The sequence below is a fragment of the Silurus aristotelis genome (genome assembly GCF_946808225.1).
Source record: "Silurus aristotelis genome assembly, chromosome: 13".
NCBI lineage: Eukaryota > Metazoa > Chordata > Actinopteri > Siluriformes > Siluridae > Silurus > Silurus aristotelis.
Genome location: NC_139586.1, coordinates 26491210 through 26507448, shown reverse-complemented (window position 1 = coordinate 26507448; position 16239 = coordinate 26491210). Strand labels below are relative to the sequence as shown.

General features: G+C 40.3%; 2 protein-coding genes across 2 annotated transcripts in view; both read left to right on the top strand.

Moving 5' to 3' along the window:
* Positions 1-70: 70 nt before the first annotated feature.
* uhrf1 (ubiquitin-like with PHD and ring finger domains 1) lies at positions 71-9984 on the top strand. The gene is made up of 17 exons (XM_083559538.1): positions 71-267; positions 1720-1882; positions 2229-2480; positions 2589-2740; positions 2906-3121; positions 3223-3338; positions 3945-4131; positions 4235-4358; positions 5325-5432; positions 5518-5622; positions 6718-6824; positions 6901-7063; positions 7311-7448; positions 7558-7675; positions 8037-8194; positions 8291-8389; positions 8662-9984. Exons 2-17 carry the CDS (start codon positions 1730-1732, stop codon positions 8809-8811), a joined length of 2346 nt encoding a protein of 781 aa, XP_083415664.1. The 5' UTR covers positions 71-267; positions 1720-1729; the 3' UTR covers positions 8812-9984.
* A 4314-nt stretch (positions 9985-14298) lies between these two features.
* Positions 14299-16239, top strand: part of kdm4b (lysine (K)-specific demethylase 4B) — a 67047-nt gene continuing 65106 nt past the window's right edge. The window contains exon 1 of the mRNA XM_083559044.1: positions 14299-14484. The gene's annotated coding sequence lies outside the window, so the exon portion shown is untranslated. The remainder of the gene's footprint in view (positions 14485-16239) is intronic.

Sequence of the window (16239 nt, the reverse complement as noted above, 5' to 3'; positions counted from 1 at the left end):
CAGATGCGTGATTGACGGGCGAATAAGCCAATCGGCGCGAGGATTTTGGGCCGCGGGAGCCAATAGGAACGAGTCATCGCTTGAAGCGGGAGGGGAAATCGCGTTGTTGAACAGTTTTTTTTTAACACTGAAGTGCTGGACGGAGCTTCTTGTGTAGTGCAGTTCTGAAAGTCTACAACAGTTTATAGATTTATATATTCATATAAATATATTTTACTGAATTATATCCGGCTGCTTACTTGTTTTCGAGAGGACGTGAAGACAGAGGTAATTGTGAATGTGTGGATTTCATTGTCGGGGTATTTTTTTTTGTTCAGTGTCGCGTTGTAACTTGTTCCAGCTTTATAATTATAAATATAATTTATAGTAAAATGATGTCTGAGTGGAAAATATGACTTTCTTATTGTTAAATGCTTTGAAAAGCCGCATAAATTTTGCTTCTGGTTCCGAGGTAAATTTAAAACTCCTCCTAAATAGCGTTGAAATGACTGATAAATTATTAATAAGTGATTGGTACGTAGATTATTGTTCAAATTGAATAAAAATTAACTAGTTTTTAATTTACAAAAATTCTTTAATTGTAAATATATTTAGTTGAGTCAATAGCGTTGAATGTGGGTTAGCTTGGCTAATGCCAGTCCTGCAGCTTTGAGTGAAAAACCTTCAGTCCAATATTTGTACTCTAAATTAAAAAAAAGTGAAAAAATAACTTTACTCAACTTTATTATTACTCATTTCCGAATACAGCATGGCTGAATCATTTTATAGTCGAACAAAGGGGATTTTAAGCCAGTTTGTGGCTTAAAGACCTGAAAAAATGCCTCCAAGCACATCAAAATCTTTACAATTATAAATAATAATGATGTTTATATTTCCTAAGGGCGTGTATGGAGAAAATTTGATTCTTCCTAATAACTTGGATTGCACCAGCAGGCTTTGGTGCTGGAGCTTGTCCCAAAATCCGGGAGTGTTTATATCTGTCATACCGCAGATTCACAGCAGGGGGCGTTTCTCCATTGCATTTCCGCCTACAGCTCCACCGGATGTAGTTTATCACTGAAACATTTACTGATACTTACACACGTCAGAGTTTCCACTAAAACACAAGAAACATCATGTATATTTGAGTATGTCTGATGTTGCTGGTGATTTCTTGCACTAATCTCTTGGTTAAGTCTTATTCAGGTGTGTCACGTCATAAGGGTGGGGTTTGATTATTCCCAGTTTTTTCTTGCGCTCACCCCTTTCCAGTCCCCAGTGTCATAGGCGTCAATAGGGCAGTTTGGATTGTTAAGGTGTTCCTCTGATTGCAAGTTTACGAGGTTAAATTTCAGCGCCACTACGCCGCCTTGAGGTTGTTGCGTCATTAACACTTATCCTGTTGCATTGTCACCCTGGATAGGAACGTCTGCTGAAATGCTGTAAACCAAGCATGATTGGTGAAGGTGTGTCAAGTTTTGAAACAGAGGGTGACGGAAATCCAAACTAAGGCACTGGTGCAGCAGAGTTTAATCCCACTGGTATTCAGGGTGGATTTGCCAAAGTTTAACATTTTGACCCACAGAGAAGGAAAAATATATCAGAAATATGAGCGAGTGAAATTTCAAAGTGAATTTGTGAAATGAATTGTGACCATAGCAGGAACTTTGGCAAAATGTTCCTTTCCTCTTATGTAAAATGCAGCCGTTTTAAATATTTGTGCGATTGGTGTTCCTGTAGGGCTGCTGCAATGTGGATCCAGGTGCGCACTATGGACGGTAAGGAGACCCACCGGGTCGACTCCCTGTCCAAACTTACCAAAGTGGACGAGCTCAGACTGCGAATCCTGGAGCTCTTCAACGTTGAACCTGAGAGGCAGAGGCTCTTCTACAGAGGCAAACAGGTTTGATAAAAGAAAAAAAAAAAATCAATCTCATAAATATGCAAATTGCATCTCATATATATATATAACACAGCAACTACTTTTACAGGGTGCCATGTTTTGGTTTTGTGTGTGTATATAAATCATGTTTGTGATTTGCAGGTGACTTAAATTGGTGTAAGTTTTCCCCAGGCGCTATTGGCAAATAAAAATTTTTCTAATCTACACATCTAATCATGCGCTCATGTAAATTACTTGGTTTTTTTTTGTTTTTTGTTCACATGCAAATATTAAATTTTTTCTGACATTATTTTTCCATCAAAAATAATTATTAAAAGCAGCATTATTATCTATTGAATTGTTCTAGATGGAGGATGGCCACACTATTTTCGACTACAACGTAGGCCTGAATGACATTGTTCAACTACTGGTGAGGCAGGCGGCTCCTGCAGTCTCTCTGCCCAAAGACAAAGAGGCCGAGCTTTCAGACTCCGACTCTGGCTGCGGTTCGGGTCAGAGCGAGTCTGATAAGAGCTCCACTCACGGAGAGTGTGAGGCTCAGAGCGCTGGAACCTCGGCCCAGTGTGACCTTGTCGACCCGGGCTTTGGCCTCTACAAGGTTAATATAAAATAATAATATTTAACATAGTGTCTTGTTTTTTACACTTCATACCACTTTCCAAGTAATTAAAATAAACATCAAATTTTTTCTGTTCTTATTGACCAGATAAACGAGTTTGTGGATGCCCGAGACCTGAACATGGGCGCTTGGTTTGAGGCGCAGATCTTGAACGTGACGAAGACCCCTAAACCGGCAGAAGGTGACGGCATGGAAGCGGACGGAGAGGACGAGATTCGCTACCACATCAAATACGAAGAGTGAGTGCATTTCCTGCGTATTTCCACCTCACTGTGTGACTGTCGTGCCAAATATACACCCGAGCTCAATTATTAATATATTGGCATTTACTGCGATTTCATATGCCGTTTGGTCGTCATCTTGTTGTCGCAAGTGCATTCAAACTACATTTACGTGTCCCGCAGTTACCCAGAGAACGGAGTGGTACAGCTTCAGAGTAAGGATGTGCGCCCACGTGCCCGCACTGTTTACCAGTGGCACCAGCTCGAACAGGGCATGGTGGTCATGGTGAACTACAACCCTGACGAGCCCAAAGAGCGTGGCTACTGGTACGATGCTCAGATCCAGAGGAAGAGGGAGACGCGCACCCAGCGAGAGATTTTCGGCAAAATACTGCTCGGGTAGGCGGAGCTGTGACATAAGATTACCGCCAGCTCATATGGCGTTCATAACGTTGTAGTGCACAGAGGTTCCTGAGGTCGTATCCTGATTTGTATTACAGGGATGCTGGCGACTCCTTGAACGACTGCCGGATCTTGTTTGTGAACGAAATTTACAAAATCGAAGAGGTTGGAAACTCTGAAGGACCTGAAGCCGCTTCTGACAGCCCTTTAAAAAGTAAGCCTCTTGTTCTTTCGTTTTTTGTTTGTCTTTATATCGCTGAAAGCTGTTTTTACATTTTTCGGACCGTTCCTTTAATTTAAGACAGAAATATTAATTAACTAGCTGAAAGTACCGGTGCTTCGCTACGGAAGGCAAAACGCTAAGCAATATGGCAGTAAGCACTGAGCAGGACTGGATGATCAGAGATCAGAACATTACGTCAACAAATAACGTACTACCCCTTTGTAGTACCGATACAGGGCAAACTACTTTGAAAATAATTTTTATCGGGCATCTAACATGTAATAAGAAACAATGTACTAAGTTTCATTAGGATCCGTAATGTTATTTCGAAGAATTTACAATGCGTGAGAAATCGGGTTTTTCGCGAGTTAGCCGCGATCCAGGGCGAATTTTTCAAAACCCTTTCTTAGTGAGCACCTAAGACCCAAGAGGAAGGTATGTTCCAAATTTTATTGCAATCCGTTCAGTGGTTTTTGAGATTTCGTGATGAGTGAGTCAGTCAGTGGTATTCGAGCTTTATATATATATATAGATATAGAGATAGAGAGATAGAGATATAGAGATAGATAGATGTGAACACTGTGTGTGTGTGCGTAGGATCGAACGGGCCGGAGTGTAAACACTGTAAAGATGACCTCAAGAAGAACTGTCGCTGGTGTAACTGCCGTGTGTGTGGGGTGAAGCAGGACCCGGATAAGCAGCTTCTGTGTGATGAGTGTGACATGGCCTTCCATATTTACTGCCTCAACCCGCCTCTCACCACCATCCCAGCTGATGAAGACTGGTAAGGAGCTTCAGAAGATGCTGCAAGAGTTTGAGGAATGGGTCAGATAAAAAAAAAAAAAAAAACATAAATGCACGTTATCTTCCATTTTTATAACCTAAAGGTACTGCCCCGAGTGCCGTAACGATGCGAGCGAGGTCGTCCTGGCTGGAGAAAAGCTGAAGGAAAGCAAGAAGAAGGCAAAGATGGCATCTGCAAGCTCATCCAGTCAGAGAGACTGGGGCAAAGTATGTATACATGATTCCTTTGTGATGAAAAGATACGAGTATTTAAATGAGTCATAAAGAGATTTTTTAAATTCATACATACGATTTAAGACGCATTCTTTACCCACTGAAGCTGCACACGTTATTTAGCAACATATCTGTGGGTGGAAACACTTTGGTGAACAGAAAGGTCAGATTGCTTTGTTTTAGCTGCCAGGAAGTTTACAATAACCTTTTCCAACCTCAAAAAATAGAAAAGCAGCTCAGAAAGCACAAAACACCAGGCTTTGAGGTGGATGGGTTATGACGGAAGACCACCTCAGGTTTCAATCCTATTGGCCAAAAACAGTTGATGTCCTGGTTATGGATGACGTGTGGAAGCCTATGTGGTCTGCTGCTGTTTAATGTTTTGTTTGTAATGCGTGTTGAAATGCTTTTCTGCGCACCACAATTGTTATATTACCTTTCTGGCACTTCAGACCAGCCTGAACATTTTCTTCTGACATCTTTTAACAAGGTGTTTCCACACATGCTGAATGGTGCAAAAAAAAAAACATTGCGTGAATTCACTTCTGTTCGACACTTTCGAATTCTAGAGGTCATTCGTTTTTGAGATACTGAAATCAGCTGAGCAAATGAGGGTTAAAGGCTTTGCTTAAGGGCCCAGCAGTTGCAGCTTGGTGTTTGAACCCATGACCCTACTCTACTACTTCCCCATCATGCATGCCAAAATCACAGCGATCGCACTTTTCCCTAATTCTGATGTTTAATGAGGGAAATGTACTGAAGCTATAGTATTTGCTTGATTTATTGGGGGAGGTGGTGCTTCAGGGGTGCTGTTTTCTTTTTAATTAATTAATTTTATTTTTGCATTATTATATTCCACACTTCAAACTGTCAACGCATTTGTTGATGGAATTTTGTTAAACAGAAGTCCATGCTTGGTATTTTATTTATTTATTTTTCTTGTGTGTGTGGTGTGTTCAGGGTATGGCATGTGTGGGTCGTACCAAACAGTGTACCATCGTTCCTTCTAACCATCACGGGCCTGTTCCTGGAGTTCCTGTTGGCACCCTTTGGAAATTTAGAGTGCAGGTGAGCTAATCTACAGTCAACCAACCGTTTTAATTTAATCTGTTTTTTGATGTAAGGGTTTAAAAATGTGCTTCTTGTACACCAGGTGAGTGAGTCTGGAGTCCACAGGCCTCATGTTGCAGGGATCCATGGCCGAAGCAATGACGGTGCTTATTCTTTAGTCCTGGCTGGAGGCTACGAGGACGACGTGGTATGTTGAGATTGTGATTTTGTTTTCTCCAAGAGAATTGGGACACTTGTCTTCCCCAGCCAGATTTTGGTTCTTTCCCAAAAGTTGGCACAAAGCTGTAAGCACAGAATTGTATAGGATGTCTTGAGTTGCAGAATCATTACATTTTCACTTGTTAGAAGACCCAAACCTATTCCAGGTTGAAAATGCCCCTGTGCACATATATTTTTGGTCTATGTCAGAGTTGTCTAAACTGTGGCCTGCCATACTTTTTTAATTGGCCTGTATCAAATTCGAAAAATATAATGGTCTATGGCCCTCACATAATATTTAAGTGGTATTGTACTTTTGAGTTTTAACACTAGGTGGAGCTACTGTCTTAAACACCACAACGCAAAAATCTTGCTCGGGGTTACCAGAAATGGCGGAACCAAAGAGACGTGCTGGTTCAAACATGTTCAGTTATCAAATGTAACCTGCATTTAATTGATTTTATCGTTATTGGTGCATTAAAAGTGAGGCAGTATACTTCTCGTCTAGTGAGTGGCCCAGTCCTTCGAGTATTTTTCTGTATGTGGCCATCAGGAAGAAAGGTTTGGACACCCCTGGTCTATGTGGTTTGGAGTGGAAGGACTTCTGCTCTAGAACTCTGACCTCAACCATGTTAGACAACTTTGGGAGAAATGGGAATGCTGTCTGCACCCCAGGCCTCCTGACTTTACTAACACCCTTGTGGTTAAATGAAACTTCACAAATCTCCACAGGTGCACTCTAAAACCTCGTTGAACATCCTGCCAGAGGAGTGGGGGTGGTGGTTATAAAAGCAAATGGGGACTAAATTTGAAATGGATTGTTCAAAAAGCACATAAATCTTAGGTCCGATGTCTATAGTTTTGTTTATATAGTGTATAGCTATGATTGTGTCTCGGTATTGAAATCAGAATTGTTCAATGCAAAGATGAAGCTGTATCACTGGCGAGGGCGTGGTATCTGATGTTACCTGACTAAATTCAGTTCAACTCACCATTTGAGTTAATAGTTTAGATCCAAATATCATAACCCTTAACAATTAAATCTGCTTTTCGTTCTTTTTCTTTTTTTTGTCTTGTCGTCTAGGACGACGGTAACGAGTTTACATACACGGGCTCCGGTGGTCGAGATCTCTCCGGTAACAAGCGAACGGCTGAACAATCCTGTGACCAGAAACTCACCAATATGAACAGGTTGGTATCATCTAACGGTTCATGTGTCTGAGCAAGTTACCTAAAAATCAGTACAAATAATATTGTTCATGTCCAGGGCTCTAGCATTGAACTGCAATGCACCGGTGAACGAAAAGGATGGAGCTGAGGCAAAGGACTGGAAGGCAGGAAAGCCTGTGAGGGTGGTGCGCAGTTCTAAAGGCCGAAAACACAGCAAATACTGCCCCGAAGATGGGAACAGATACGACGGCATATACAAGGTGTGCTCAGGGGCATGTGCAGTTGAAGCACTGGAACAATAAATGGGTCAGATGGGTTGATGATGATGATGTAAATATTTTTTTATTATGAACTGATTATATTCAATATATAGATATGCCTATATCTGTTGTACATCAGATATATACAATACCGGAAACATCCAATATTGTCTGCTTTATTGATACAGGTAAAATTAAGTACTATTGACTTGATTTTAATGTAAACTGTTTTTTTTTTTGTCACCAGGTGGTGAAGTATTGGCCAGAGAAGGGCAAATCAGGCTTTCTAGTATGGAGATACCTTCTCAAAAGGAACGACGATGAGCCAGCACCGTGGACCAGAGATGGCAAAGAACGCATTAAAAAGCTGGGCCTCACCATGCAGGTAACGTGTGTGTGTGTGTGTGTGTGAGAGAGAGACACGTTTGCCTTCACTTTTGTATAGGATCGCACTGACTGTTGCATGTTGTTAACTGCTTGATTATTCTCTGCAGTATCCTGAAGGTTATCTGGAAGCAGTGGCAGCAAAGGAGAAGGAAAAGGAGAACAAAAACGAGGACGAAGTGGCCGAAACGCCTACTAAGGGCAAGAGGAAGCGAAAATCTCAGGCAGGCAAGTAAAACTTCCTCCTTAGTACCTCAAAAAAAAATATATAAATGTTTTTTTTTTTTTTTAAAAAAGTAGTTACTGCAGAGGTCTGCTGCCCCATGTGACAGCATTTTACTAATCCAACACTGAAAATCTCATCTACCCTGAGGTTATTTTAGGATTTTGGTAGCACTGAATTTTGGGTTTAGTGATGTTTCTTAACCATTTATTGTTCTTATGTAATATTTGTAAGCTAATAATATAAGCTGTTTTAGTGCTGCCAGTTAACCCTGAACTAGACTGAGAAACTCAGCCCTCACAGTAAGGTCGAGTCGAAATTGCTGTTTTATCGTTGTCTTTCATTTCGTTTCTCTGTAAAATTTAGTTGAGGAAGAGGAGAAAACCTCACCGTCTAAAAACACACCCAAGAAGGTCAAAGTCGAGGCCTACAAGCTGACCAGGGAGCAGAAGGCCCTGATCAAGGATGATGAGCTCAACAAAAAACTTTGGGATGAGGCTATGGAGTCTTTAAGCTTAGGACCAGTATGTACAATGTTTTACAGTCTGAGCTATATTCTGTGCATCTCATTTATGAAATGTTCGACTTGGGTTTTATAAGCAATCGTTCTCTTCTTGCAGAGATTCATAAACAAGGTGGAGGAAGTTTTCCTGTGTATCTGCTGCCAAGAAGTTGTTTTCCAGCCCATCACCACAGAGTGCCAACACAACGTCTGCAGGGTGAGAGCGAGCATACAATGTTTTTTTTTTGTTTTTTTTTTATCTGTTTTACTTTTTAGCATCATGTGCATGATCCTTGATGGTGGGTTTAGGATCGCTAGTCTGGTATTTAAAGCTATGAAAAATCAGCCCAAAACACCTACCAATGTTCTTTAGTTAAATGCTTGCAGAATTACGCTTTAAATGATCAGCATTAGAGAACCATGACCGTTCACCTCACTTGGCCACATCATGATCCAGATGTGCAACATGAAATATCTCCTGTTTTATAGGAATGTCTTCAACGGTCCTTCAAAGCGGATGTTTACTCCTGCCCCGCCTGCCGCCACGACCTAGGCAAGAACTACCAGATGACTGTGAACAAAGCTCTTCAAGCCATCCTGACCCAGCTGTTCCCCGGATACAGCAGCGGCCGATGCTGACAGACAGAGCTACCTCGAAGCGTGCTCATGAACTAGCAAGGGCAGAGCTGCGAACCGAGACGCAATCAAACGGCACAATACGAGACACCTTTCAAAAATTCCGTTCGAGTCTCGAGCTAATCAGGGTCTAAGGGAACCCCGTAACCCGTTCAATTAATTTGGGCCGATTTTATATTTTTGCAAGGCTGTACTGTATGTACTACGTATCCTGCCCTCTTGTATTTAGCCAATCAGGTAGATCTTCCCCCTCCTGATACACACTTTGTATTAACGACCCTCGTATCATAGCCTTGTAGAGATGTATTTAGGTGTAGGAGCTTCCTGTTTATAATGAATTGTAATTCCTGAATTACTCTGCACCAGCACATCTTCCTTTTTTTTTTTTGTTTTGTTTTGAAAGAAAAACTTCCGCTACGCACAACTGCACTATTTGCTTCTAGCAAAAAATCTTTGTTTTTTGGCCAGGGATAAGTGGACATATTTTGTTAGCAGGTATGTAGGCATGCACTGGCATCAGAATCCTTTTAAAAAAATTTGATCCAGATCAGATTTCTGTCTAACAGCCATGTAATTGATCACCACCCCCTCGGACGTATTCCTTTATGGGTGGTTTAACTCCAAGCTAATCGTTTTTTTTTTTTAATTATAAATAAATAAAAAAATATATATATAAATCGAGCACATGCATAAAACGAGCTCGTTATCCCTTAATGTTTTATTATTTTTGCTTCGCTTTCTAACTACTGTACGTGCTTAAAAATTCCACTCTGCTTTCGAATTTATTCCTGTTTATGCAATCTGGTTTCCCCCCCCTCGTTTTTTTCTACGAGACGGAAAACCAACAAACCGTTCATTTCTCCGGACATAACCTCAACAAGTACACCTCCTGTTCCGTGAATATTTAATGACCTGTCTCAATGTTCTTCACTTTTATTTCACAAATATTAGTGACCGGAGCACCTAAAGCCAGCGATTTTAATTTTTTTGTATTTTTTTTTTGGTATACCTCAATAATTTCTAATATTGCATTGACTGGAAATGTATATTCTGAAAATTGTATATTTTTAGCACTTGTATTTAGCTGTTTTACGTAGTTTTTAGGTGCCTTTTTCCCCGCACCGTGTCGTGTGACATTTTTCCAATAAACTATTCCTTTTGTATGGAGTAAAAAAAGTTGTTTGAGCGAGGAATCGATGACTGGATGGGACGATCTTGGGGTTTCATAGAGAAGTGTTTATTCCTTTTAACCCGTATCATTAATCATCTTTCAACCAATTGGGTTTGAGTAAAGAATTAATGACGTAATTTGAGCTTCATGGAGAATGATGATGCCTTTTGTCTGTGCAAGCACCAGCTCTGAGACCTGACAGACTCCAGCTTTTCATTATAATCAAGCGTGAATGTTGTTCAGATAAAGGCGTGACCCGTGTCTTGGGTTTTGTTTTGAATCGCTTGTACGTTGTAGGAGGGGGACGGGTTTGTTTTAAGCGCTGGGACGTGTGGTTTTCTGTCTGCATTCTATTCAATTCAATTCAGCATTTATTTGTATAGCTCTTTTAAAACCAGACATTGTCCCAATGCAGCTTTACACAGATAAAGATTGGCATACACCCACACCCACAGCAATTTTCCAGTTTATGCATTTGAGTTGTAGATAAGGGCCTTGTGCAGGGGCCCAACACCGGCAGCTTCATCAAATTTCAACACTCAAACTTTTGATCATAAATCCAACATCTTGCCCACTGAGCAACCCCCTACCAAATCATCACTGAGAATATATAGACAAAAGTATTTGGATGCTTGATGTTTCCGGAAATTGGCGATTCTTCTTTAAACACCCAAACCTGCTCCAGCATGATGATTCTTCTATGCACAAATTCAGCCCCATGAAGATCTACTTTACATGGGTTGGTATGGAAGATCTGCTTTAGAACCGACCTCAACCCTATTCGGGGTTTCCGTGTGGTCTTAAGGTCCCGAATTTTATTTTTATTTTTTGTATTAAATTTAGTCTTAAATAAATTTAAGCAGGTTTTAATTTTTTTGACGTGTGTTTGTCATGATGGGAATTAAATTACATTCTTAACGGTCTTAAAAAGGTATTAAAAACTCATACATTTGACATTCTGAAACCTGGATAGAATAAAGTATTTGGTTGCCTGACTTTTTAAAAAAATTGATTGGTCTTCAATCTGTTAGCATGATGATGCCTCTGTGTACAAATCCAGCCCCATGAAGATCTGCTCTACAGGGGTAGTAGTGGAAGCTCTCTTGCTATAAAGCTCTCAATCCTATTAAGGGCCTTTTGAGATGAATTTGAATACTGACTGCATCCCAGGCCTCCTCATTTTACCTACATCAGGACCTAAATAAATGAATCTCTACAAGCGGAGGTTTCTGCAGGTGTCCACAAACTTCTCCAAATAAAAGATATTGTTTACTAATATTGCTGAATTTTACTTTTAAGGATTATGGTTTCAAGTCGTTACTAAATCTTGAATTAGGGAAAATTTTCCTCCTGTTTTCTCTTGATCATCTCTGGTGTTTTAAAAAAAAAACATTCCATTCCCATTCGTCTTAATCACCATGGGGAGATTTCTAATTATCACTCTGACCTCAGGTGTATACGTCCTCCAAAGACTAGTGCTGAAACCACATCCAGAGTATTATCACGTGCTGTTGTGTGAAATCTCTTAACAGGTTTTTACAGAGCAACCAGCTGAGGAAAATCTTTGTAGTGTGTATAAGATGATGGAAGTAGCCAGAAGGTTGTGGGTTCAAATCCCAAAGGCCAGATTTGGGCTGTTGGGAGTCATGAAGTTAACGCATCAACTCGATGAATGTTTTGTGTGATTATGGAATAAGAAGTCAATAGACTGAGGAACAGGAAAGAGCCCTGGCGTTTGTATGAAACAAATGAGTTTTGCTTTCACTTTGCATCATCTCACTACTGCAATCTGGGATCCTGTGGCTGCAATAAGAACAGATGCCTGGAAGACACTCAGTACATAGTAAAGAGTGTGGGTGAGTTTCAAATCGACCAGACCTAGGGCACTACTGGCTTTTGTAGGGCTACTTATTTTGGAAATGATCGGTGCACTATAATGCGGTTTATATACTGTGGTGTTTTTTATACTTGATTTTGATTGGTCAGAAGCTGAGACAATAGTCTGAAACAGTAATTGACACACTTCCTGTTCTCAACATCCTTTCTCATTGACTGAGGATAAAAAAAACGTCCGACGGTGATGCTTTCTGAATGTGGAGCATTGATGGAAAGAAGTCTCCAGTGTCTGCGCATTATCAGGGTCATTATGTCATTTGTGCTTACTGTTTTTTTCATGAAATGCCAAGCTGGATGTAACTGGTGCTTTTCTGAACACGTGCCTTACTACATCTGCGATTTCAAGTTAGAACGAAGCGCAAACGTGGAATTCTGCATGAAAACCAGGCAAATCTGCCACAGAGACGTTTGACATGACATACGCTGGACATACGGTGACGCTGCAATGAGTCGTTCGAGGTGTAGAAGAGCAAAAGAACATCACTGGAAGACGACGAGAGATCAGGAAGACCTTCGACGAGCTCGACCCCCCCAACATTTGGCAACTCGTGCATGATGATCGTTGGAGAACAATCCACATGATCTCACTTCCGCAGCTACACTACTCCCCAGATTTGGCTCCTGCGGACTTCGGCCTTTTCTCAATGAAGATGAAGATCCAACTCGCAGGTCGCCGTTTGTACACCATTGCGGAGATCCAGCGCGAATCGCAGAAGGGTCTTGGAAACGAAGACTCCCAGGACACGTCCCAGAAGTGTCAGGAACGCTGTTAGCGCTGTGTTACTGCGCAAGGGCACTGTTTTAAAGGTGATAATTAAAAGTTGATACTTTCTTGTAAACAGAGCCAGTCTCTGAACTTTTAAAACCACCTCGTATAAACTCCATGATCAATGTAAGTTGTCTCACAGACCTTCAACAAACATCAGTGATAAGTACGAGTGTTTAACACACACCAACACTCATTAGTTCAAACTCGTCATCCTACAAGGACACTTATTCATGACCTTTTTCATTTCTAAGGTATCAAGTAAAAATCAAGCAAACAATATTTACATTTTTTGGACAACCCTTTACCCAGTACAAGTGTTTCATTTCTACCCTGAGTACTTGCCCTTGCTCCAGGGCCCTGCAAGGGCATCTTGATGATGCTAGGATTCGAACTCACAACCTTCTGATCATGGCTAGACCTTTTCCCTTGTAGTCAATCATAGTAAACAACTGGACTTTTTTCTGGATTGTCTGATTTATCCTGACATCCTGACATCCTACCTCCAGATGGAGTTCTCTTTAACTGGAGGCCAAGCAGCTAAGAATGGTTGATATGGATGAAGTTACTGAGCAACATCATCCCTTTTTTAAACTCTTAGTTCCAAAATTTCGGACATTCGGTGCCTCTTAAGATTTTTTCCTCAAAAATGTCCTATGTTGCCTCCACCAACATATTGCTGAAAATGTCAGGATACTTTTGTCTACACAGTGTGTGTGTGTGTGTGTGTGTATATATGTATATACACACTGCCTGTCCAAAAAACCAAAAAAATCGACCACCTGGATTTAACTAAGCGCCTCCCATTGGATAATTACTAAATGGATGATTATGTTTCAGATAGCAACAAGTTATTTAACCCTGACTGATGCAGTGAGCTTCTCGTTTCTCAAACAACCATGTCGGAAGACACGTTCCTGTGGTCGTGAAAAGATCTGTGTCAGAAGGGTCAAATTATTGGCATGCATCAAGCAAAGAAAACATCGTTTTGATTGGCGCACGGTGTATCTACTCATCACCAACATACAGTTCAGAATCAGTTCGACATCAAGCAGAACATTTTAAGAAGAAAAATTATGGAAGAAACTCCAGACTCGAAAATAATTTTTGGGCTTGTGATCATTTGAATAGAAATCAATTAGTGTTTGAATCATTAATATAATTCTATTAGGAGATTGTTGTGGAGTCTTTTCACGTAAACAGAGTCTTGCAAAAAATAATAATAGGGCATTGGCGCCAAAATAAATATTTGAAAACATGAGTACATTTGAAGGCGAATATTTATATTAATACCTCAAATACGTGCTTTGTGTACTTCGCCCACTCGCTATGAAAAAAACGTATAGTCATGAAACATATAAGTTTATATTTTAAAACATATATCTCTATAAATCTGCTTCCAGACAATGTCCATTATCACTCCTGATAATTGAAAAGAAAATTGAATTCAAGAGCACTGCTATGACACCATTTATTCACTCCATGCCAATTTAGGACTCACCCCTAAGTGTGTATTTGTGTGTGTACGTGTTTTCCGTGCCATTTAGACGGGACAAGTAGGGGGCAAATCTGATTGGCTAAACGGCACGCCATTCAAACAAATCGACCAATGGGAACGCGTTTTCTGAGTGTGCACGAAAGATACGCGTGATCTCCGGCCAATCAGGAAGCGCAGAAGGTCCTGCAGCAGGCTTGGAGAGGCCCATGGTTTAGCGATGGAGCAGTAGTAATCGAGCTGAACCGGGAAGGAAAAAAGAAAACAAGGAGAGATTTATGTCAATATATCTCAATATAAAAGCGAAACGAAACGGGATAATAGGATAAAGGAGCCCGAAACCAGGAGGTAATATTGTATTCGGTTATTTCTTGGGGTTTTGGGGACGTGCACTAGAAGGTGTCGTAGGCGGAAATAATAATGCAGCGCTGCCGTCGGTCCGACATGTTGCCTCGATTATTATTATCACCATCATAATGGAGGAACGACCCCAGAGCTCGTGCATTGAATCCCTGGGCTGGATATTGAATCCCAGGTTGGGTGTCTGATCATATGCATGATCATGTGCATCTCTGGAGTTTGGTGCATATTTATATTTATATATATATATATATATATATATATATATATATATATATATATATATATATATATATATAGTGGTGCATATTCACGGCCTGCTTCGGATCCTGTGCACAAAGAACCATTTAAAGCTGCATCTCAGCATCCAGGTTCACTTTCTTACACACTAATATCAACACATATCATATGCACCAATCACACTGGGGGTCTGGCCATGTGTTTGGGTTTTGAAATGGTATTCATCCCCACCATGCCTGTACAGGATACACATTGCACTTGGTTGTAATGTTGATGATTAGATGGTACACACACACACACACACACACACACACACACACACACACACACACACACACACACACACACAGAGGCCCTTATCAGCACCTGCTTTGGCTTCTGTCAGTTTCTTTCCTCTTCTTCTTCTTCTTCTTCTTATTTTGTTGTTGTTGTTGCTATTTTCATTTATTCCTCAATATGATCCAAATCTGTAGTTTCCTTTCCATCCTCAAGTCAAACTTCCTCTTTCGTTAGACGTGCTGAGTGATAATAAAAAAGAAAGAATATCACTCATCTCTGACTTGTGTTGTAATAACGAAAGGAAAAAAAATCCGAGCAATTTGATCGGTGAGTAATAATCCGACTTGTGACGTCATAACGAGGGAAACGATGCACAGGAATAATGATAGACAAAAACGTATCCTCTCAGACTTGTAATGTCATCATTGGTGGACATTAAATGTAAATAGTTACTGTACTGAAGTAGGTTTTTTATTGTGTATATTTACTGAATCGTTTCCTTTCGGTTTGACTTTTACTTCACTACATTTTAGAGTCAAATATCGTCCTTTTTTTTTTTTTTAACTCAACTACATTTCGCAAAATCAGTCGTTCCTTTTTTTTATTTATGAGCAAATAAAAACGTGTCGGGTCATCGATTAGTTACGTGTTGCTCTGTTTCGAACAAATACAAATACTTTTGCACTTTTTCTGAAGTAATATTTTACCGAGCGCATCTCTATTCGTCCACCAATGGATTTCATAAAGAAGGGAAACATGTTTTTATTGCTGTAATAATGAAATAAAACTGGTCCTTTTTCTTGTGATGTCATAAAAGTATTATGACGTTTTCATCGCTAAGTATTAATAGTGGTAGAAAACTAGTCCTCGGAATTGTGACGTCATAATGAAGGACAAAAGCCGAGCGGTTTTCATTGCTGAGCGATGATACTGAAAGAAAACTAGTCCTTTCGGACTTGTGATGTCATAACGAAGGGGAAAAAAACAGCCAAGCATTTTCATTAAGTAATAATTAAGGGTATGGTGGTTTTTCTCCGGCTGTCGTAGATGCCGATATTTGATGCCGATTTTCCTTTTTTCCACCTTCGTCTAATTAAATCTCACAGTTAATTAATAGGACATGGCACAGAAAATTGCTTAAATGAAACATTAATTGAAGACCACAAGCCTCTCCAATCAGTGCACTTGTTAGCGTTTGGTACATGTGACTAGCTGTAATCTAAA